The 26,048-nt window shown below is 43.3% G+C and overlaps 1 protein-coding gene across 1 annotated transcript; it reads right to left on the reverse strand.

The window, feature by feature from the left end:
- Positions 1-3,513: 3,513 nt before the first annotated feature.
- LOC123075214 (ethylene-responsive transcription factor 2-like) lies at positions 3,514-4,101 on the reverse strand. The gene has a single exon (XM_044497874.1). The coding sequence runs from the start codon at positions 4,099-4,101 to the stop codon at positions 3,514-3,516; it is 588 nt and encodes a 195-aa protein (XP_044353809.1).
- Positions 4,102-26,048: the final 21,947 nt, after the last annotated feature.

Genomic DNA, 26,048 nt, shown 5'->3' on the forward strand with positions numbered 1-26,048 from the left:
AAGTTCCAATGGGCAGAAGCAGCTGAAGCTAGCTTCAATGAGATTAAACAAAAGCTATCACAAGCTCCTGTCTTGGTACTACCTGATTTCAACAAGACTTTTGAGTTGGAGTGTGATGCAAGTGGAGTAGGCATTGGAGCTATCCTATCTCAAGAAAGGAAGCCCATTGCTTTCTTTAGTGAGAAGTTAAGTGAAGCTAGACAGAAATGGAGTACCTATCAGCAAGAATTATACGCCGTTTTCAGAGCGTTGAAAACTTGGGAAGTCTATTTGCTGCCTAAAGAGTTCATTGTTTATAGCGACCATCAATCCTTGAAGCATTTTAGAAATCAAAAGCATGTTGACCGCATGCTAGCAAGATGGGAAGCATATCTTGAGAGGTTTAACTATCTCATCGTGCATAAATCTGGAATAACTAACAGAGTGGCCGATGCTTTGAGTCGTCGTGCATGCCTCTTGACTTCTTTTGAAGCTGAACTTCCGGGCATGGGTCAAATAAAGGAGTTGTATGAGGGTGACGAAGACTTTGGCCATGTTTGGGTAAAGCACGCAAGGGGCCAACCATTAGGTGATGACTATTTGATGCAAGATGGATATCTCTTCAAAAATGATCGTTTGTGCATTCCAAGAAGTTCTCTACGTGACAAGCTGGTTAGAGAGCTCCATTCAAGTGATCTTAGTGGCCATGTTGGACGGGACAAGACTATCGCTAACCTGGAAGCTCGCTACTTTTGGCCACAACTAAAGAGAGATGCTGGAAAGTTCGTTCAACGGTGCCCCGTATGTCAGACCTGCAAAGGCCAAGTCCAGAACACAGGGTTATACATGCCTTTGCCTGTTCCTGTTGCTCCATGGGAGGACATTTCTATGGACTTCGTCTTGGGCTTGCCAAGAACAAGACGAGGAAGTGATGCTGTATTTGTGGTCGTGGATAGATTCTCTAAGATGGCTCATTTCATCCCATGCCGCAAGACAACGGATGCTCATCATGTGGCAAACCTATTCTTTCGAGAAGTGGTCAGACTTCATGGAGTTCCAAGGTCCATTGTCTCAGACCGTGATAGCAAGTTTCTTGCTGCATTTTGGCTCACTTTGTGGAAGCAATTCAACACTGAATTGAAATTTTCTAGCACTGCTCATCCACAAACAGATGGACAAACGGAAGTGGTGAACAAGTTTTTGGGTAATCTGATCCGTTGCATTTGTGGAGAAAGAAAGGGGCAATGGGATTTGGCTTTATCTCTTGCAGAATTCTCCTACAATAACTCCAAGCATAGATCCACAGGAAGGAGCCCTTTTTCCATTGTCTACACTAAAGTTCCAACACCTGTGGTGGACCTGGTGAAGCTGCCATCAAGGGGAAACTCAAAATCAGCATTGTCCTTTGCTGATAATTACACCGAGTTATTTGAAGAGATTCGCGGCGCTTTGGAAGCACAAAATCAGAAATATAAACAACTTGCTGATTGCAAAAAGAGGCCAAAAACATTCCAAGTCGGTGATAAGGTGATGGTCTACCTCCGAAAAGAGAGGCTGCCTTTAGGTGTTAAAGGGAAACTTAGGCAGCGAAGGTATGGGCCCTTCTCTATCATGAGGAAGATAAATGATAATGCTTATGTGATAGATCTTCCAAGTGACATGGGTATCTCCAACACTTTCAATGTTGCGGACTTGACTCTCTACCATCCAGAAGAAGCGCTCTATGAAGATAACTCGAGGGCGAGTTCCAAACAACCAGGGGAGAATGATGAGGAACACTAGATGAGAAGAAAGAAAACACATGCCAGATCTGTTTGGCTACTTCTAGATGCTTCCACTCTAGTGTAGTATTTCTTTCCTTTTCTTTTCTATCCTACCTACTGTTTTCTAGAGTCTTCTAGTTGTGAGTAGCTATGAGTAGAATGGTGAAACTTACATAATGTTTTCTAGAGTATTCCAGCTATAAGTAGAAGTATGTGAAGGCTTCCCAAAGCCCTATAAATAGAGGTCCTCGCCTCTACTTTGGAGGCAGACTATGTACCCCTACCTATAATAGAACTTGTTGTTCTTATCTAAGATCTTGGAGTAGATCTTGTGCCCTAGGAGTTCTGGATTGAACTCTTGCTGCCCTATCAACCTACATTCGCCTCTAGAGCGATATCTAGCGCAGCACGTTGAAACTGTTCCTTCAACACTTGTGCTGTACACATTGTAGCAGCAAGGTGGAGTTGCTCCTCCACAAACTTTGTGCTGCTTCAAGTACCTCCCCGTCCATGAGAGGAAAAAAGAGACAAAATCACATGCCTCCACTGATTAATTGTGGCGCTTAGGTGAAACATATCTTAGGGTTCATACTATCTTAGTATCGAGTTCTAAATTTTGCTTGGTGCACATTGTATTTTTTAAGTCAATCTTCATGAATGTTGATCAAGTTTATTGAAAAAAGTATCCATGTCTGCAATATAAAAAACTACCTCTGATTTAAATAATTGAAATTTTGGGTTTGTCTCAAGTCTAACGTGTTTTAGTTAGACCAACCAACCCCACCAAGCAAGCATTGAGGCTCCTGTCTATTTCTTTTTTCTTGATATATACAAATCATTTTATATTTTGTAGGAGTACGTGCTATTGAGGAATAAAATTTTATTTAAAAATAACACGTCAAGTCACACTTTGTTTCGTGGTACATGACCCTCCATAAAGTGAACAACCGCTACACGCGTTAAATTATCACGTAGGCTGCCTTTCCATACAAAAATGAGCTCCATCGTGTACCTGCACGGGTGTTGTTGGGAGCGAGACGTGAGTACGTGCGTCGTGCGTGCACCACTTCTCTTCGTGCGTGTGCCCCACCTACGTGGGGGTGTGTGTGTGAGAGAGACAGAGACAAACCCAAAGAGAGATGGTGTGTATGTTCATGAGTGTTTTTTTGGGTGATTTCGTAAGTGTACTTGTGTGCGTAAGAGATAGACAGGGAATATGTGTCGATTATATCTCAAAAAAAGTAACATATGCAATATGTGTGAAACAGAAACCTAGGTATATATTATATAGAGGGGGCGATCCACGAAAAGAGAGGGGAGGGAAAATCGCGTGAGATATCGATAGAATTGAAGAGAGGGATGAAGTATGGGCGCGAGATCGATAAAGAGAGATAGCGAAACTGTGTGTGCGCATGTCAAAGATATAGGGTGGCTACCCTACTGGAAGGTGAGAGGGGAGAGGTGCAGTTTGTGTGTGGTAGGGAGACCTAAGAGCATCTCCAATAGATGGTCCAAAATTTGGCGGTCCAAAACCGGAGATGTAAAATTTGGACCGCCAAAAAGTGCGTTTTGGAGCTCCGAAAAAAGCTCAACTCCAACAGATGGTCCAAATTGATGGTCCAAAAGAGCAACTCCAATAGATGGTCCAAAATGAAGATGTAAATTTCTTAAAACGACATACTACTAGTCCATTCAACATAGTTCAAACATCAAATTCAACATAGTTTCATACATGAACTTCAACTACTACTTATTCAAACTATTAGATAAACTACTCCTCATCGCCGGAGCTGCGGAACTGCGCCCAGAACTCCTCCTTCGTCGGATCGTCGCACCCCTCCTCCTCCTCCTCTTCTGAGAAGTCTGCCCAGTCCTCCTCGGAAGAGGACTCGATGGGGATCACCGTCGAGGGACCGGCCTCGTCCTCCTTCTTCGGCCCCTTCTTCTTCTGCTCCGCCTCACGCTTCCAGTAGTACTCCAGCTTGGCCTGGACGTACTCCGGATGCTCCCGAGCAAACCTCGCCATCGCCTCCTCGTCGGTCTCGCCAGCACTGACGAGAATCGACGGCTTCTTCGTCGTCTTCTTCTTCGTTGGGATCTCCTTCATGTTGATGCCCTGTGGCACAAGCATCTCCGCTTCCGCCCGACTCTCGATCTCTGGGAAGTTGAGGTGCGACCGAGGCCTCTCGGCACGCCACACCGCCACGTCGTAGGCACGCGCGGCCTCGTGGGCGGAGGGGTACGTGCCGATCCACCAACGCCTTCCGGCGTCGGTGAACTCCACTCCGAAGTTACCGGAGGGCTTCTGCCTCACGCCGAAGAAACCCAACTTGCCCTTCGGCATCTTCTTCGGCGCCATCGGAGAGCGGTGAGAGCGGTGGAGCGGTGGCGGCGTGCGGCCGGGGCGGTGGCGGACGGAGCCGGGCGGGGCGGAGCTGCGGGGCGGCGGCGATGTGCGGGGCGGTGGCGGACGGAGCTACGACGAGCGGGGCGGTGGCAGACGGAGCCGGGCGGGGCGGATCTGCGGGGTGGCGGCGGCGTGCGGGGCGGTGGCGGACGGAGCTATGGCGGGCGGGCAGGCGGCGGGGCGGCGTGGAAACAGCGGCGGGGGGGGGGGGGGGGAGGGGGCGGGGCGGCGCTGGTTCTGATGCGGTCGGCGTGCGGCGGGGCGGCGGCAGGGTGTGGAGGCGGCGATGGACGGGCGGGAAAGGAAATGAAGTGGCGGTTGGGCGTTCACGGGCGGCGACTGGTTTTGGACCAGATGCACCTCGTGATGTAAATTTGCACCGCGAGGTGTTGTATTTTACGTCACGAGGAGGCCGCGGTCCAATTTTTTTAACATATGGACCGTCTGTTGGAGCTGCGTTTTTGGCCTCAGACGGTCCAAAAGTTAGTTACTTTTACATTTGGACCATCTATTGGAGATGCCCTAACTAGAGCGTTCGACTATCGGAGTGTGTGTGTGTGGGGGGGGGGGGGGGGCAGAGACCTAACTAGAGAGGTAGAACGACTGATATATGTGTGGAGAAGGAGAGACCTAGCTATGTATTAAGGGAGATCGATCGGGCATCCATACATATGTGTGGGACACGAATAAGGTTTGGAGAGAGACAGAACTAGAGTGCCGGAGGGGTGGTGATGGAGTTGCTTCTTGGAGATGGTGGGAGAGCCCTACTAGACAAACTAAAGGTACGCCTACAATATCAATAAGAGAGGGGCTGTGTGTCGGTCTGTGCGCGTGCGTGTGAGAGACGGGTCGGGAGGCATGCATGGATGATGAGGGGGTAATGATATGTCTGTGGTAAGCAAACCTAACTAGATAGGTAGATCAGTCGTCGTGTGTCGGAGAAAGGCAGAGACATAACTAGTGAGGTAGATTGATTTGTGCGTGGGAAAAAACAGTAATAGTCGACCTAGAAATATGTATAGAGGGAGATCGATCGGTATACATGCATGTGCTAGAGGCAAATAAGGATCGGAGAGACGGATAGAGAGACATGGATGCGCCTAGGAGGTCGTGCGAGAGGCCTACTATATAGAGAGGGGGATGAGTGTGCGAGTGCGACATCGATGAAAAATGGGGCGAGAGTGTGCATGTGTGTGGGACCACATGAGAGATAGGGGCATGTATGGTGAGAGGAGAAGAGGGAAAGTGTGTGTATGTGGTAGACAGACCTGGCTAGAGAGGTATATCGATCGGTGTTTGTCGAAAAAAAGGAGTTGGCGAGACCTATAGAGACCGTGGGAGAATGACCTAAAGAAAATTAATGAATGTGCACAACGAAAAGAATGCTGAGGGAGGGGAAGGGCAAGAAGGGCGTGTGCATGCACGAGAGAAAGTTAGTGCTAGCTACAAAGAGAAGATGATTGTGTGGGTATAAAAGACTAATAGAGATCATAATTTATTATAAAAGTGGATTCAAATATTTGAATAAGAGATCATAGTGTGTTTAAACCCATGCATGCATGAATATAATGGTGATACATATGGTGTGGTTATGAACATGTTATACTATATACATATTGTTAGGGCATTTCCCGCGTTAGTGTTGTGGTGATGATGACAACTCACTTTGCGGTCTAATCGTGTGCCAAGTTTCTCAGGTATACTTTGTTTGATACAAGATGCTTAGGCATTCCCTCGTGACGGAAAAGAACAAAGACAGTGTTTTCTACGTGTTTATTTCTTTCGTCGTAAGAAACCCATACTATTAAGAGGGAATCCTCATCGGAACGTATTGGGTGAATCAATGCATGCACACTTTCCATTCCACCCACCATATATCCTTCCGTTCGAGGAGAGGTCCTCAATTTCCTGCCAAACAATGGTTTTTACTCCCCAGCGGTTGTACAGCTGAGCCAAGCGGTTGTACCGCTTGTCTGACACATCCGATGCAACCACCGCCCAGGGGTGATACCCCGGGGTTGCTGTTCTCAGGAGGTTTGCCAGCGGTTGTACTGCTGCCCTCGGGTGGTTGTAACACCTCTGGTGTGGCAAACCCTAAGGAATGTCTTCAAGCGGTTGTACCAGCCTAGTACCACCCTACCACGGGACCGACCTATGTCGTGGGGCGGTTCTTGGTGGTGGTGGCCCGGTTGTGCCGGTTACTTCATTTTGACCAGTACTACCGGTGGTCCGGAGCGCTTGTACCACTCGGGACTTAGCCACCACTAGTGCCTGGTTCTGGCGGTTGCACCGGTGCATCCACCGCCTCAACTACCGCTATGGGGTGACTCCCATCTGTTGTAAAGTGGTTATTGAGCGGTGGTGGAATGGTTGTTCCGGTTGCTCTTGTCGACCGGTACTACCGTCCGCTCCACCGGTTGTACCGCTCAGTAGGGTTTCTACAGGGTACCCCATGGTTTCGGGTCGTAGCGGGACCAATAGCGGTTGTACCGCTGCAGTGTAAAAACTACTGTAATGGTTGGATTTGGGGGCATTATAAAAGGGGTGGTTCTTCCACTACCTCTCCACCTCTTGCCTCTCTCTCTCTCTCTCCTCCATTAATGCCCTTCAAGCTTTCTTGCCCGATCTCTCTCAAGCCACTCAAACTTGTTGATTTTCTAGGGACTGAAGGAGGAGACCTAGATCTACACTTTCACCAAAGGAAATTTGATTCCCCCATACTTTCTTGCGTGGATTTTGTTACTCTTGGGTGTTTCGGCACACTACATGGAAGAGGTCACCGGAGCCTGATGACCCACAAGTATAAGTGATCAATTGTAGCTCTTTTCAATAAGTAAGAGTGTCGAACCCAACGAGGAGCAGAAGGAAATGACAAGTGGTTTTCAGCAAGGTAATGTCTGCAAGTGCTGAAATTGTAAGTAACAGAGTAGTTTGATAGCAAGATATTTTGTAACGAGCAAGTAATGATAATAGTAACAAAAAGTGCAGCAAGGTATCCCAATCCTTTTGAGGCAAAGGACAGGCCAAAACAGTCTCTTATAGTAAGCAAAGCGTTCTTGAGGGTACACGGGAATTTCATCTAGTCACTTTCATCATGTTGATTCGATTCGTGTTCGCTACTTTGATAATTTGATATGTGGGTGGACCGGTGCTTAGGTGCTGTTCTTACTTGAATAAACCTCCTACTTATGATTAACCCCCTCGCAAGCATCCGCAACTATGATAAAAGTATTAAGGATAAATCCTAACCATAGCATTAAACTTTTGGATCCAATCGGTCCCTTACGGAATAGCACATAAACTAGGGTTTAAGCTTCTGTCACTCTCGCAACCCATCATCTCTACTCCACAATGCATTCCCTTAGGCCCAAATATGGTGAAGTGTCATGTAGTCGACGTTCACATGACACCACTAAGGGAATCACAACATACATACTATCAAAATATCGAACACATATCAAGTTCACATGATTACTTGCAACATGATTTCTCCCGTGACCTCAAGAACAAAAGTAACTACTCACAAATGATAATAATGCTCAAGATCAGAGGTGTATTAAATAGCATATTGGATCTGAACATATAATCTTCCACCAAATAAACCATATAGTAATCAACTACAAGATGTAATCAACACTACTAGTCACCCACAAGCACCAATCCATAGTTTCGGTAACAAGATTGAACACAAGACATGAACTAGGGTTTGAGATGAGATGATGTTGTTGAAGATGTTGATGGAGATTGCCCTCCCCAAGATGGGAGAGTTGTTGGTGATGATGACGATGATTTCCCCCTCCGGGAGGGAAGTTCCCCCGGCGGAATCGCTCCGCCGGAGGGCAAAAGTGCTCCTGCCCAAGTTCCGCCTCGAGACGGCGGCGCTCCGTCCCGAAAGTCTTCTCCTTATTTTTTCTAGGTCAAAATGACTTATATACCAGAAGATGGGCACCGGAGGTGGGTCTGGGTGAGCACAACCCACCAGGGTGTGCCTGGGCTCCCTGGCGTGCCCAGGTGGGTTGTGCCCATCTGGTGGGCCCCCTAGTACTTATTGGCTCCAATATTCCTCATATATTCCATAAAAATCTTCGTAAAGTTTCAGCTTGTTTGGAGTTGTGCAGAATAGGTAGCGTGATGTAGCTTTTCCAGGTCCAGATTTCCAGCTGCCGGAATTCTCCCTCTTTGTGTATACCTTGCATATTATGAGAGAAAAGGCATTAGAATTACTCCAAAAAGCATTATTACGCATAAAAACATCATAAATAACAGTAAGAAAACATGATGCAAAATGGACGTATCAACTCCCCCAAGCTTAGACCTCGCTTGTCCTCAAGCGAAAACCGAAATCGAAAAGCATGTCCACATGCTTAGAGAGAGAGCTGTCGATAAAAACAAAATACGGACATAGAAGCATCATGTGAATTACTATAACAACATTAAACCTTAACATAAAACTTATATCAAAGGACTTTTATCATAGACTTCTTATGAATAAGTAACAATTCATCACACTATCGAAGTATAAAGCATAAACTCTATTAGAAACCAACAAACTATGTTCTCAGTCAACTTTGCAACTACAATTCATCATCTTTTCAGGAAGGGTCACATATCGGAGCCTTTAGGCAAATCCACATACTCAACCATCATTTAGTCTTCTATGATTGCTAACACTCACCGCATACACATGAGCAAAACATTTCAACCGGACACATAGAAAGATAGGGGCTTATAGTTTCGCCTCCCAACGAATTCACCTCAAGGGTGATGTCAACAATAATAACTCATGCCACCCATATTCAACTGGACATATGTGCCTAGATATTTCCTCACCACGTGATGCTTGCCAAAGGAGAAGCATAAAAAGGAATACAGAGAATTTTTTTGACTCTTTGCATGAAAGTAAATATATAGAAGTAAAAGATAGGCCCTTCAGAGAGGGAAGCAGAGGTTGCCATGCGCTTATTTGTTTGTATGCCCAACCCTTTAGTGCAAAAGAACGTCACTTTGTATTTCCCCTTGTGATGGCAACCTTTATTATGCAGTATGTCGCTTTTATTCTTCACCATCACAAGTTCGTACAACTCTCAATTTTCTCTTACACTAAATGATCTCACACTTCTAGAAGCAATTTTTATTGCCTTATTGCACTGATGACAACTTACTTGAAGGATCTGACTCAATCCTTAGGTAGGTATGGTGGACACTTGAAAATAAGATTTGGGTTTAAGGGTTTTTGGATGCACAAGTAGTATCTCTACTTAGTGCGGAATTTTTGGCTTGCAAAGATAGGGGGCAAGCACCACATGTTGAAGGATCTATGACAATATAACTTCTATGTGAATATGAACAAACATAAATCATTAATTTGTCTTCCTTGTCCAACGTCAACAATTTTGGCATATAATATTTTGATGGGGGCTCACAATCACAAAAGATTTATAGGATAGTGTATTTATATGTGAATCTTCTCTTCCCTTATTAATTCTTTCATGAGTTGCATCATTGACCAATGCTATGTTTGTCAATCTCTAATAAAATTTTCTACTTATACTTTTCCTTATGTGGTGTCATCACCTACCATAAGATTAGCATATTATCTTTCTCATTTATTTCCTTTCTTTTTATTGGAACATGAAAGTAAAGGAAGCAAAAACTCAAACTAAACTTTATTATATATCTCACACACAATTACAAGGATAGATCACTAAGCAAACTCTTGATAATAAAGGATCGAACTAAATTTTTATTCATCTAAAGCAAAAGATAACTATGGATCAAACTAAAATAAGTAAAGGCAAAAGATAGTGGGGTGATACGATACCGGGGCACCTCCCCCAAGCTTGGCGGAAGCCAAGGGGAGTGCCCATACCCGATACTCAATTTTCTTTTGGCGATGAAGAAAGTGGTGGTGATGAAGTAGAGATCTTGTCCTCGGGTTTTAACGGCAAAGGTCCACCATCATAAGAGGAAGAGTGAGTCTCACGGGTCCTGCAACCGGCAGCCAAACTCATACCTTTAAACCTTGCCTCACACTCCCAGACTTGGTTTTGGAGATCGTAGATCTGGCTTTGGAGGAAGTTGATTTGCTCGTTGAGGGTGAAGACGATGTCCTTCATGGACTTGCCATCCACCTTGAGATCACGAGTAAGGTCCGTGATCATGAGGTGATTGGCATTGAGTCCACGCTCCACCATCCCCTTGCACCGAAAGACCTCCTGCTCCATAGCTTCAAGCCGGGCCTCCACGGTTCCCGTCCCCTTGGGACCTTGCACATCGCGGATGTGGAGCACCCCCTCATGCATCTGGATGACCAGAGGGTGCTGCACCACCTCCCGCAAATATGGGTTGACGACGTTCTTGAAGAACTTGTCCTTGGAGGAGCTTGAAGTGGCCATGGTAGATGGGATATGACAGAAAACAACAAGGAAAAGAAAACAGAAGATTTCTCCGTGATACGGTGATCAGTAGGTTCGGGGGGTATATAAAGATTTTTTATCTTGGGAAACAAGCAAGCTGTAGAAAAAACAGAGTCTGGAAGGTACCCGAGGTGGGCACAACCCACCTGGGGCCAGGCGTGCCCTGGTGTCTTGTGCCCACCAGGTGCACTTCCTGGAAGTTTCTTATTTTCCTAATTTTTGTTATATTCCAAAACTGATAATTTTTTTTTGCGGATTTTTTGGAGTCCGTTTACTTACCGTATCACGTACCTCCTCTTTTTAATGATTCTAGAGTGTTTCGGAAGGACTCTTTTATGTGTTCTTCTGGTGTTATAGTTTGGATAATATTACTTTCAACATTAATGGGCGTACCTGAGATATAATGTTTTATTCATTGCCCGTTAACAACCTTCGGGTTAGTACCTTCGGCATTATTTATTTTGATAGCTCCAGACCGATAAACCTCCTCGATAACATAGGGTCCTTACCATTTGGAGAGGAGTTTTCCTGCAAAGAATCTGAAACGAGAATTGTACAAAAGAACATATTCTCCAACTTTGAACTCACGCTTTTGGATTCTTTTATCATGCCATCTTTTAACTTTTTCTTTAAATAACTTGGCATTTTCATAAGCTTGGGTTCTCCATTCATCTAATGAGCTAATATCAAATAACCTCTTTTCACCGGCAAGTTTAAAATCATAGTTGAGTTCTTTAATTGCCCAATATGCTTTATGTTCTAACTCAAGAGGCAAATGACAAACTTTTCCATAAACCATTTTATAAGGAGACATACCCATAGGATTTTTCTATGCTGTTCTATAAGCCCAAAGTGCATCATCTAATTTCTTAGACCAATTCTTCCGGGACCTATTGACAGTCTTTTGTAGAATTAATTTTATTTCTCTATTGCTAAGTTCAACTTGACCACTAGACTGAGGATGATAAGGTGATGCAATTCTATGGTAAACATCATACTTAGAAAGCATTTTATGGAAAGCACCATGAATAAAGTGTGAACCACCATCAGTCATTAAATATCTAGGGACTCCAAACCTTGGGAAAATAACTTCCTTAAGCATTTTAATAGAGGTGTTGTGATCAGCACTATCAGTTGGAAAAACTTCTACCCACTTAGTAACATAATCAACAACAACCAAAATATGTGTATACCCATTAGAGGAAGGAAAAGGTCCCATGTAATCAAATCCCCAAACATCAAATGGTTCAACAGCGAGTGAATAATTCATAGACATTTCTTGACGCTTACCGATATTACCTATTCTTTGACATTCATCACAAGATAAGATGAACTTACGAGCATCCTTGAAAAGAGTAGGCCAATAAAGTCCAGATTGCAATACCTTGTGAGCAGTTCTGTCTCCAGGATGATGCCCTCCATAAGCTTCGGAGTGACATTTCCGTAGGATTTGTCCATGTTCATGCTCAGGTACACAACGTCTAATAACACCATATACTCCTTCTTTATAAATATGTGGGTCATCCCAAAAGTAATGTCTTAAATCATAGAAGAATTTTTTCTTTTGTTGGTATGTAAAGCTAGGTGGTAAATATTTAGCAACAATGTAATTAACATAGTCACACATACCAAGGAGTGTTATGAGAAACATTTATTGCAGCTAACTGCTCATCAGGAAAACTATCATCAATAGGTAGTGGGTCATCAAGCACATTTTCAAGCCTAGACAAGTTATCAGCTACGGGGTTCTCTGCTCCTTTTCTATCAATGATATGTGAATCAAATCCTTGTAGCAAGAGAACCCATCGAATAAGTATAGGTTTAGCATCTTTCTTTTCCATAAGATATTTTATAGCAGCATGATCGGTGTGACCAATTACTTTTGAATCAACAATGTAAGATCTAAATTTATCACAAGCAAACACCACTGCTAGAAATTATTTTTCAGTAGTAGCATAATTTCTTTGAGCACTATCTAGAGTTTTACTAGCATAATGAATAACATTTAGTTTCTTATCGACTCTTTGTCCTAGAACAACACCAACAGCATAATCGCTAGCATCTCACATAATTTCAAAAGGCAAGTTCCAATTAGGTGGTTGAACAATAGGTGCAGAAATCAAGGCTTTCTTGAGTGTTTCGAAGGTTTCTAAACAATCATCATAAAAAACAAAAGGAATATCCTTTTGCAAAAGATTTGTAAGAGGCCTAGAAATTTTAGAGAAGTCTTTGATAAATCTCCTATAGAAACCAGAATGACCTAAGAAACTACGAATACCTTTGATATCTTTAGGACATGGCATTTTCTCAATTGCATCAACCTTAGATTTGTCCACTTCAATACCTTCAGAAATTTTATGACCCAAGACAATACCTTCATTAACCATAAAGTGGCACTTCTCCCAATTCAAGACAATATTTGTTTGTTCACATCTTTGCAAAACTCGATCAAGATTGATTAAACAATCATCAAAAGACTTCCCATAAACGGAGAAGTCATCTATGAAAACCTCAACAATCTTTTCACAAAAGTCAGAGAATATAGCAGTCATACATCTTTGAAAGGTAGTAGGTGCATTGCATAAACAAAAAGGCATATGTCTATAAGCATAAGTTACAAAGGGACAAGTAAAAGTGGTCTTTTCTTGATCAGGTTGAGAAATAGGTATTTGTGAAAAACCAGAGTATCCATCAAGGCAGAGGGTAATGATCTTTTCTAGTTGCTTTATTTAATTTTCTAAAATCAATTACCATTCTATAGCGTGTAACAATTCTTTGTGGAATAAGTTCATTCTTATCATTAGGAACAACAGTGATACCTCCTTTCTTAGGGACATAATGAACATGACTTACCCATCTACTATCAGCTATAGGATAGATTATACCTGCTTCCAGAATTTTTAATATTTCCGTTCTTACTACTTCTTTCATCTTCGGATTTAACTGACGTTGGTGATCGACAACGGGTTTAGCATCAGGTTCCATATTAATATTGTGCTAACATAGAGTGGGAATAATGCCCTTCAAATCATCAAGAGTATATCCAATAGCAGCTCGGTGCTTCCTCAGAACTTTCAACAATCTTTCTTCTTCATGTTCTGAAAGGTTAGCACTAATAGTAACATGATGTATCTTCTTCTCATCAAGATAAGCATATTTCAAAGTGTCTGGCAATTGTTTTAGTTCAAACATAGGATTACCTTTAGGTGGAGGAGGACCTCCTAGAGTTTCAATAGGCAAATTGTGTTCAAGCAGAGGACATTGTTCAAAGAAAATCTTATCTATTTCATTTCTTTCATGCATATGTAAATCATTTTCATGGTCTAGCAGATATTGTTCTAGAGGATCAGTAGGAGGCACAACAATAGAAGCAAGACCAATTATTTCATCCTTACTAGGCAATTCTTTTTCATGAAGCTTTCAACTAAACTTGGAAAAATTAAACTCATGAGATTCATCACCAAAGCTAACACCGACAATTTGTTTCTCACAATCTATTTTAGCATTAATGGTGTTCAAGAAAGGTCTACCAAAGATAATGGGACAAAACTCATCTTGTGGGGAACCAATAACAAGAAAATCAGTAGGGTATTTTATTTTCCCACACAAGACTTGAACATCTCTAACAATCCCGATTGGTGATATAGTATCTCTATTAGCAAGTTTAATAGTAACATCAATGTCTTCTATCTCTGCGGGTGCTACGCCATTCATAAATTCTTGATATAAGGTATAGGGAATAGCACTCACGCTAGCACCTATGTCACATAAACCATGATAACAGTGATCTCCTATTTTAACTGAGACAACGGGCATGCCAACAACGGGTCTATGATTATCCGTTCTATCGGGTTTGGCAATTCTAGTAGCTTACATTACAGAAGTAAATAACATGCCCATCAACATTTTCTTCCAAGAGATCCTTAACCATAGCAGCACAAGGTTCTACTTTGATTTGTTCATCAGGTTTGGGTGTTCTAATATAATTTTTGTTAACCACAGTTGAAACTTTAGCATGTTCCTTTATTCTAACAGGGAAAGGTGGTTTCTCAATGTAAGCAGTAGGAACAACTGGATCAACATTATAAAGTATAGTTTCTTCTTTAGCTAGTTCTGGTTCTTTAATTTCTTCTTTAATAGGTGGGTGATATTTAAACCACTTCTCCTTAGGGAGATCAACATGAGTAGCAAAAGATTCACAAAAAGAAGTTACTATCTCAGAGTCAAGTCCATATTTAGTGCTAAACTTCTGAAAAGCATCGATATTCATAAAAGATTTAACACAATCATACTTAAGCTACATACCTGACTCTTTACCTTCGTCGAGTTCCCAGTCTTCAGAGTTACGTTTCATTCTTTCCAAAAGATCCCACCGGAATTCAATAGTCTTCTTCATAAAAGAACCAGTACAAGAAGTATCGAGCATGGATTGATCATCACGAGAAAGCTGAGCATAAAAATTCTGAATAATAATTTCTCTTGAGAGCTCATGATTGGGGCATGAATATAACATTGACTTAAGCCTCCCCCAAGCTAGAGCGATACTTTCTCCTTCACGAGGCCAAAAATTATATATGTAATTCCGATCACGATGAACTAGACGCATAGGATAATTTTTTTGGTGAAACTCCAATTTCAATCGATTCCAATTCCAAGATCCAATATCATCGCATAGCCTATACCATGCCAATGCTTTTCCCTTCAAAGATAATGGGAAAACCTTCTTCTTAACTTCATCTCCGGGTAAACCTACAAGCTTAAACAATCCACAAATTTGTTCCACATATATCAAGTGCATATCAGGATGTTCGGTTCCATCTCCTACATATGGATTAGCTAGCAGTTGTTCTATCATACCCGAAGGAATTTCATATTCAATATTTTCAATAGGTGCAGTAGGTTGAGGGGTAGCTAATTGTGGTGTAACATCCCAAGTTTTCAATTTGGAATGTTATACATAGGACATCATATGCATTCATATTTTATTTTATATTTCGGGTGTGATCCTAAAAATCCTAAGCAACTCAAGGACCCACAGAGAGAGTTGGGGATTTATTTATTTTCATATTTGAATTTTCTCAAATATTAAAACGGGGATCATTTTGGTTTTAATTATTTTCTCTCCAAACATATTTTCAAATTAAAATATATGAGAGGAGATAATATGACTTCTCCAAAATAAATGAAATATTGGAGGAAAAATGTTAAAATCAAATAAATAATTTTATTTGGATTTTATTGCTATTTTATTTGAATTAGAAAAATATGCATTTTTCAAAATTGCATTTTTAGGCCAAGAAAATGTTCACTTTGTTCTAAATATTTTATTTAGACGGTGAAAATTGTTTTTGGCATTTTTAGATTTTTTTAATTATTTAGGATTTTTCCGGCGGAATCTGTTTAAAAAAAAACAACGAACCGAGCTAACGGGCCATGCCCGAGCCGGACTCCTCCGGCCAGGCCTTTATAAGCCGGCCCGAGCCGCCGCCCCAGCCCACCCAGCCGCCGCCGCCCGAACCCTAACCCTAGCGCCGCCAAGCCGCCGCCGCCGCGCGCTGCCGCCGCCCGCACCACCGCCCGCGCCGCCTCCCGCCGCCGCCGCCACCCGTGACTGCCACTGCCGCCGCCGCTGCACGCCTCGCTGCCGTCCGCCGCGGATCCCGCCGGAGTTCGCGCCGCCGGTTTACGTCGGTTTTATTTTCGGTAAAAAACCCTAGATCTTTTTTTAGATCGGGTTTTATTTCGGTTTAGTTTATTTAACGAACGTTCGTTCGTTCGTTTAGATCTGTTAGTGAACGATTTTCGTAGATTGGTTCTGTTAGCGAACGTTCGTTCGTTAGTCTTTTCTTTTTATTTTTCATTTTGGCCACGGACCTATCCGCGATTTTTTTATCGCAGATTAGCCCCTGATCTTCAGACCCTCGCCGTTTCTTAACCGTTAGTCCAAATCCAGTGAAACCAACACCAAAATCTTCGTCTCGAACCCCTCTTTCTGTTTAATCAACTTGAATATGATTTTGACAAATTAAAATTTGGTTTCAAGCAGATTTGATTTCGAAGTCCTTTTGACCGTAGCTTCAGTTCCGTAGCTCCGATTCGCTTGATTCTTTTTGCAAATCGGATCTCTTCAGTTGAGTTTTCAGATTCGATCTTCTTATTTGAGTTTTACCCATGCATCTTTGCTTGATTGATTATGTATGCTATTGTTTGTTTGCGATAGAATTCCCGGAGTGCGAAGCGTGCTACTACGAGTCTCTAGGGTTTGCGGATCGTCAGCAAGGCAAGTAACACATTGATCATTCCCTTTTCATACCCAGTTTTTATGCATTAGTTACAATCCTCAAACACTGCATGATTAGGTTGTGATTAACTTGTGGGTATTGGGAAGTAGATGATGAGGTAGAACCTATCACCTGTTTTATTATCAAGCCCTTGGGAGTTACTTCTACGTTATGCTTATATTACTATGCTATGCTCGTAGACGTGGATTGGGTTTGAGTGTATCCATGACAGATGTGAGATTGTTTACCTAATGGTTCAACTTAAGGTGGCAACTTTAACACACATCTGGGTGGATTGTTGGTTTGGGCACCTGGGGTAATACCAGTGTTGTCCTAGGAGATCCCGGGGTTATACCGTGTGATCCTCCTATGGTCCGCCACCCAGGCTCAAAGGGATCATAAGATTATTCATGCTAGAAACTTCCGTGTGCAGCCACAAGCTATTATGGGCTCTAGCATAGTTGAGTATGTTGCATGACCTCTTCCAGTGGTAGGCTAGCAGATGTAGGGGATGTAGGTTGGTGCTGTCTACCCAGGGTTAGAGCTATTGCTTCTGAAAGACTGTGTCTCGGTCATCCGTTTCTCAAACACCATGTAGTGTGAGAAATCCAACAGAGGAGATCGAGTCTTGTGGGGAAAAGTGCGCAAACCTTTGTAGAGTGTATAAACTAATCATGGTTAGCCGAGTCCCCGGTTATGGACATCTTGAGTATCTGGTACTTGAATTATTGATTTGATCTCATCACTCTAAATTAATTTGTTGGGTTGTTAATGAACATTTTTAATTAGGATTGAGATGGGGGTACCATTCTCAATGTTTCAACTACCATGATAGTTAAATAAAATATATTCCTTTGTGGTAGGGAAAAATTGGAATTTCGCAAAAACATTGTAACCATAGAGCCTCCACCAGCCATATATGCATGTAGTGATAGCATTTATCTGTTCATTGCTCTACTGTGTTATATTGCCAGCATATTCCATGTGCTGACCCATTTCGGGCTGCAACATATCATGTTGCAGACTTTTATGAAGAGTAAGGTGCGCTAGGTCATTTGTCATGCACTCAGCTATGCCGTTGGAGTTGATGGACTCACTTTATCTTCCAAGCCTTCCGCTGTTATCTTATTTAGATGGCCTTAAGCCATATTTACTGTAATAAGTTCTCTCTTAAGACTATCGATGTAACAAGTGTGTGATTGCTACTTTGTTATAAATCCTTCAAGTACTATGTGTGTCAGCATTAGTGATTCAGGGATGACACTGAACATAGAGATTTGACTGTGTGAGGTCGGATCGCTACATGATGGTATCAGAGCACACGCTGAATGTAGGACACGACCACTAAGATGAACCATAGGTCACTCTTCTCTACTCATTTCTGACTCCTCCCCATTTTTCTACTCTTTAGGATGGCGGACTCAAGGAACAAGTTTGCACAACTGGATGAAGACACACCCTTTGGACGACACTTGAAGGAAGTCACTAGGCACCTGAATATCGGAATACCAAGCTTCACCGGGACCTACACCGCCACTTTACCAGAAGAGGAGCGATGGATGATTCGAGTTCAAGTTCCAGGAAGGACGTTCATGCCAGTCACTGGGCCCATAGAATTTTCCTTTGATGCACCAACCTGGAGTCTAGGAAAGAGCATGGCAGCCCACATCACCGTGGGACGCATCGGCGAAGTATATCACAATGAGCTTAAGGACACTATCTACCAGATATGTGGGCGCCGAGATGAGCAATGGGAGATGATCAACACCAGGAGGGACATGTCCATTGCAGCTTTCATCCAGGAGTTAAACCAGCACATTCGTCGACAGGAGAACTAGATGTGCGCAAGCATGATAGATTTGAAGAAGGCGATGACCAGGAACATGGAGCTAGAAGAGGAACTCAAGTACACGCGATGGATACGAGGAGGAAATCGCAATACTTGTGGAGAAGAATGACGACCTGACAAGGAAGCTAGGAGTATTCATGGGAGACCCCGCGCCAGGAGGAGAAGACAACAAACCCAAGGAAATTCGTGCTGAAGTCTACATCATCATCGACGACAGCGACTCCGACCCTGATGGTAGTGATGATGATTATGAAGACGAAGCTGGAGCGGATATCATGGAGTCTTCCACCGATCAAAATTTCTAGATGACCACCATATGATTAGTAATATTCCCCCATGTATATAGTAGTAGTCCGAGCACTTTTGTAACGATAGTTCTAGACCGATTGTATGCCCTTGCTTGAATTGATTTGGTGTGATATGATTGTGTTTGTCTCATGTGCATATGGGTAGTGCCTTCTCATTAGACCTCATTCTATTCTAATCTCCCCCCTCTAAACCCATCAGATGCCTCCGAGACGTGACACCAGATTTGTTTTCCCACCGGAGATCATCCAGTTGATCCAGCAGCAGAATGCCTTGATGTAGATATTAGTCCAGAACCAAGGCAACAACAACAACAACCCACCGCCACCACCACCAGTTGACAACTTAGCCCGTTTTCTGAGGTTGCAGTCGCCGGTGTTTTCTAGTAGCATCGAACCAATAGTTGTTGATGACTGGCTACGAAGGATTGGAAGGGAGTTGACCACAACAGGTTGCACAGATGCAGAGAAGGTGCATTTTGCCGCACATTAGTTGGATGGACCAGCAGCCTCATGGTGGAAGAATTACACAGCCACTTTCCCTATAGCCAATATCACCTGGGATCAGTTTCAGCAAGCATTCCGCACTGCACATATCTCAACTGGAGCAATGAACATGAAGAAGCGTGAGTTTCGCAACTTACGCCAAGGAAATCGTACTATGGGGCAGTACGTGGATGAGTTCAGTAAGTTAGCTCACTATGCCCCAGATGATGTGGCCACAGATGCCGCGAAGCAGGAGAAGTTTATGGAAGGGTTGAATGATGAGATGAGCATGCAGTTGATGGTAGCGACATTCGCTAACTACCAGGAGTTGGTAGCCAGGGCTCTTATGATTGAAGGGAAGCAACAGCAGATTGAGAGCCTCAAAAGGAAGTATGGACAAGGGAAGTACAATTCAGGAGCTCAGCAGAAGCCTCGTTTTACCCCGAATTCGGGAGGATATACCCATAACCATGGAGGCCACACTCATAATGGAGGAAGTTCACATAACCACAGTGGCCCCAAGAATGGAAACGGGAATGGATCAAGCAACAATCAGAACCGCTCTAACCCAGCCACACCCGCCAAGAAGGATCAAAGTCACATTACCTGTTTCAAGTGCGGGAAGACTGGGCACTACGCCAATGATTGTCCTGAGTTGAAGAATGGAAATGGAAGCTCTGGGAAGAAGCCCAACCCTTTCAACATGGGACAAGTAAACCACGTTAACGTGGAGGAGGTTGAAGAGCAGCCAGATGCAGTTATCGGTAAGTTTTTGGTTAAGTCATTTACCGCTCTTGTTCTATTTGATACTGGTGCATCGCATTCATACATTTCAAGGGGATTTGTGGACAAGTTTAAGTTACCCACCGTAGCCCTTAGGACACCTTTGCTAGTAAGCTCACCAGGTGCAGAGTATATGGCTAGCCGATGGTGCGATCGGTTACCCTTAACCATTGGTAGCCATGTTTTTCCCTCAGACCTAATAATTTTGGAGTCACAAGGATTGGATGTGATACTAGGAATGGATTGGCTATCGAAGTATGGAGGAAACATTGACTGTGCTAGTAGGTCAATTCTACTCACCACCCGGAGGGAAAAAGGATCAAGTATTTATCCAGGCATACGCCGAGGAGGACCCAAGTAAATCCCCTCTCAGGAGTTGTTCAGGAGGAAGTGCCTATAGTGAAGGATTACCCAGATGTATTTCCAGAGGAGTTACCAGGCATGCCGCCGGATTGAGACATTGAGTTTTTGATAGAGTTATTGCCAGGCACCGGACCGATATCGAAGAGACCATACCGGATGCCCGCAAATGATCTGGAGGAGATTAAGAAGCAGATTAAGGAGTTGTTGGAGAAAGGTTACATTCGACGAAGTTCATCACCGTGGGGAGCCCCAGTGCTCTTGGTTGAGAAGAAGGATGGATCTTTGAGAATGGTTGTTGATTATCGTGCGTTGAATGAAGTGACGATCAAGAACAAGTACCCACTACCGATGATCAATGACTTGTTTGACCAGCTGCAAGGAGCTAAAGTATTCTCCAAGATCGATCTACAATCAGGATATCACCAGCTGAAGATCCGAGAACATGATATACCTAAGACAACTTTCACCACACGGTATGGGTTATATGAGTACACGGTTATGTCATTTGGATTGACTAATGCCCCTGCCTATTTTATGAGCATGATGGATAAGGTATTCATGGAGTTCTTGGATAAGTTTATTGTGGTGTTCATTGATGATATCTTGGTGTACTCAAAGAATGAAGAGGAACACAAGGAGCATTTGCGATTAGTTCTCGAGAAGCTCAGGGAACATCAGTTATACACTAAGTTCAGCAAATGTGAGTTTTGGTTGAAGGAAGTTGGATTTCTTGGACATGTTATATCAGGAGAAGGTATAGCAGTGGATCCTACCAAGGTTCAGTCAGTCACTGAGTGGTTGGCACCCACCTCAGTTGGAGAGATCCGCAGTTTTCTTGGACTCGCGAGATACTATCGGAGATTCATTGAGAATTTTTCCAAGATTGCGAAGCCCATGACAGCGTTGTTGAAGAAAGACACCAAGTTCAAATGGACAGAAGAATGTGAAGCAAGTTTCCAGGAGTTGAAGAAACGTTTGGTTACAGCCCCAGTGCTGATTCTGCCGGATATACGCAAGGATTTCCAAGTGTATTGCGACGCTTCTCGCTTAGGACTTGGAGGAGTACTTATGCAAGACGGAAGAGTTGTCTCATATGCCTCACGACAGCTTCGACCGCATGAGTTGAATTATGCCATGCATGATTTGGAGTTAGCAGCCGTAGTGCATGCACTCAAGACCTGGAGACATTTTCTTATTGGAAACCGTTGTGATGTGTATACGGATCATAAGAGTTTGAAGTACATTTTCACACAGAAGGAGCTGAATCTCAGGCAAAGGAGATGGTTGGAGCTTATAAAGGATTATGATATGAAGTTGCACTATCATCCAGGCAAGGCCAATGTTGTAGCAGAAGCTTTGAGCCGGAAGAGTTATGCCAATACCCTCGTAAGCGGAGGATTGCCTAAGGGGTTAGCAGAAGATCTCAGGGAGCTTCGTTTGGAGATAGTTCCTAGAGGTTTTGTTGCAGCATTGGAGGTTCAGTCAACATTATTGGGAAAGATTCGTGAAGCTCAGAAGGATGACAAAGAAATTGCCGAGATAAAGGAGAGAATGAGCAAAGGAAAAGCCAAAGGTTTTCGTGAGGATGAGCACGACACCCTAGTGGTTTGAGGACCATGTTTATGTGCCCAATAATGCAGAGATCAGGAAGTTGATACTACAGGAAGCTCATGACTCGCCATACTCGATACACCCCGGAAACACCAAGATGTATTTGGATCTGAAGGAGCGTTTCTGGTGGACTGGTATGAAGAAGGATATTGCCGAGTATGTAGCCGTATGTGATGTATGTCAGAGAGTGAAGGCAGAACATCAGAAGCCAGCAGGACTACTGCAGCCTATGCCGATACCCGAATGGAAGTGGGACAAGCTTGGCATGGATTTTATCACCGGATTACCCAGGACCCGATCGGGATATGATTCTATTTGGGTAGTAGTGGATCGTCTGACCAAAGTAGCTCACTTTATCTCAGTGAAGACCACCTATACGAGTGCGAAGTTGGCCAAGATATATATGACCAGGATCGTATGTCTGCACGGAGTTCCGAGGACCATCGTATCAGATAGAGGAACACAGTTTACTTCAAAGTTTTGGCACCAGCTGCACCAGACTTTGGGTACCAGGCTAGAGTTCAGTACAGCCTTTCACCCGCAGACAGAAGGACAGACCGAGAGAGTCAATCAGATTCTGGAGGACATGTTGAGAGCTTGTGCGCTAGATTATGGATCTAGTTGGGATGATAACTTGCCCTACGCAGAGTTTTCATACAACAACAGCTACCAGGACAGTTTGAAGATGGCACCTTTCGAAGCCCTGTATGGAAGGAGGTGCAGGACACCATTGATGTGGGATGAAGTTGGAGACCGTCAGTTGTTTGGACCGGATTTGATTAAAGATTCAGAAGAGAAGGTTAAGCTGATTCGAGATAGACTGAAGGTAGCTCAGTCCAGGCAGAAGAGTTATGCAGACTCGAAACACAAGGGGGTAGTCTATGAAATCGGAGGCAGATCCTATCTTCGTGTGTCACCTCTGCGAGGAGTTAAACGCTTTGGAGTTAAGGAAAAGTTAGCCCCAAGATTTTTAGGACCATACCGAGTTTTGGAACGTATGGGAGAGGTAGCCTACAAGTTGGAGTTACCGGAAGGATTGTCAGGAGTTCATGATGTGTTTCACGTTTCCTAGTTGAAGAAGTGCCATGCTGAGATGACCGACATTCCTCTGAGAGATACCGTGCCCCTGGAAGCAATTCAGTTGGATAGTGATCTGACCTGCGAGGAGAAACCAGTCAAGATTCTTGAGTTTGCCAGCCGAGTTACACGCAACAAGGTTATCAAATTTAGCAAAGTTCAGTGGAGCCACCATACCGAGGATGAAGCCACTTGGGAACGAGAGGAAGATCTACGCAAAGACCACCAGCACCTATTCTCTAGCCAACCCGAATCTCGAGGGCGAGATTCACCTTAAGGGGGGTAGGTTTGTAACATCCCAAGTTTTCAATTTGGAATGTTATACATAGGACATCATATGCATTCATATTTTATTTTGCATTTCGGGTGTGATCTTAAAAATCCTAAGCAACTCAAGGACCCACGGAGAGAGTTGGGGATTTATTTATTTTCATATTTTAATTTTCTCAAATAGTGAAATGGGGATCATTTTGGTTTTAATTATTTTTCTCTCCAAAAATATTTTCAAATTAAAATATATGAGAGGAGATAATATGACTTCTCCAAAATAAATGAAATATTGGAGGAAAAATGTTAAAATCAAATAAATAATTTTAATTGGATTTTATTGCTATTTTATTTAAATTAGAAAAATATGCATTTTTCAAAATTCCATTTTTTTAGGCCAAGAAAATGTTCACTTTGTTCTAAATATTTTATTTAGACGGTGAAAATTGTTTTTGGCATTTTTAATTTTTTTTATTTATTTAGGATTTTTCCGGCGGAATCTGTTTAAAAAAACAACGAACCGACCTAACGGGCCGTGCCCGAGCCGGACTCCTCCGGCCAAGCCTTTATAAGCCAGCCCGAGCCGCCGCCCCAGCACACCCAGCCGCCGCCGCCCGAACCCTAACCCTAGTGCCGCCAAGCCGCCGTGCGCTGCTGCCGACCGCGCCGCCGCCCGCACCGCCGCTCGCACCGCCGCCCGCGCCGCCCGCGCCGCCACCCGCGACTGCCGCTGCTGCCGCCGCCGCACGCCCCGCCGCCGTGGATCTCGCCGGAGTTTGCGCCGCCGGTTTTCTTCGCCGTTTTTGTAGCGACCAGGCCTCAAACAGTCTGATCTCTGTGCATCAGTGTCATCCCTGGATCGGTAATGCTGACACGCACAGTACTTGCGGATTTATAACAGAGTAGCAATCACACACTTATTACATCGAATGTCTCAGAAGAGAACTTATTACAATAAATATGGCTTAAGGCCATCTAAAACGATAACAACGGAAGGCTTGGAAGATAAAGTGAGTCCATCAACTCCAACGGCATCACTGAGTGAAAGACAACGACCTATGGCTCCTTACTCGTCGTCTGAAAAGTCTGCAACATGATACGTTGCAGCCCGAAACAGGTCAGCACATGGAATATGCTGGCAATGTAACACAAGAGAGTAATGAACAGAATAATGCTATCACTACATGCATATATGGCTGGTGGAGGCTGTATGGTTAATATGTTTTGCGGAAAGCCAATTTTTCCCTACAACAAAAAAATAAATTTTATTTAACTATCATGGTGGTTGTTAAACATTGAGAAGGTTCACCCAACTCAATCCCAATTAAGCATCATCATTAAACCCAATCAAATTATATCAAGAGTGATGAGATCCACATGATAATCCAAGAACTAGATACTCAAGATGTCCATAACCGGGGACACAGCTAACCATGATTAGTTTGTACACTCTGCAGAGGTTTGCGCACTTTTCCCCACAATACTCGATCTCCTCCGTTGGATTTCTCGCACTACATAATGTTTGAGAAACGGATGACCGAGACACAGTCTTTCCGAAGAGGTCCCCTTAACCGATAGATAGGCCGGTACACCTACAATCCCCTACATCTGCTAGCCCATCATGGAAAGGTTTCCCACAACTTACTCAACTATGCCAGAGCCCATAATGGCATGTGGCTGCACACAGAAGTTTCTAGCATGAATAATCTTATGATCCCTTTGAGCCTGGGTGGCAGTCCATAGGAGAATCACACGGTACCTCGGGATTTCCAAAAATACATGCAACACTGGGTTCCCCAGGTGCCTCAATCCACCTAGATGTGTATTAAAGTCGCCACCTTAAGTTAACCATTAATTAACAATACTCACATCTGTCATGAATACACTCAAACCCAAACCACGTCTACGAGCATAGCATAGCAATATAAGCAACGTAGAAGTAACTCCCATAGGTTTGATAAGAAACAGGTGAATAGGTACTACCTCATCTACTTCCCAAACCCACAATTTAATCAGATCCTAACCATGCAATTGTTTGAAGATTGATCTAATGCAATAAAACTGGGTGGTAAAGAGGTATGATCAAAGTGTTACTTGCCTTGCTGATGATCCGTGAAACCTAGAGACTCGTAGTAGCACGCTTCGCACTCCGGATACTCTATTGCAAACAAACAAGCATACAATAAGCATTCAACTAGAAGCACGGGTAAAACTCAAATAAGAGATCTAACCAGAAAGTTCAACTTAAGAACTCCGGTTTGCAAAAAGAATCAAATCAAACGAAGCAACAAAACTCAAACTGCGAAAGAAACAAGCTTCGATTACTAATCTAGACTAAAGTCAAATTTTACAGTAGCAAAAACTTGTTTAAGTTGATTAAACAGAAAGAGGGCTTCGAGACGAAACTCTAGGCGCTTGAATCGCCTAATTCCGATAAAGGAGCGAAAAGATAAACTAAAAC

The sequence above is a fragment of the Triticum aestivum genome, chromosome 3D (genome assembly GCF_018294505.1).
Source record: "Triticum aestivum cultivar Chinese Spring chromosome 3D, IWGSC CS RefSeq v2.1, whole genome shotgun sequence".
Taxonomy (NCBI): Eukaryota; Viridiplantae; Streptophyta; class Magnoliopsida; order Poales; family Poaceae; genus Triticum; species Triticum aestivum.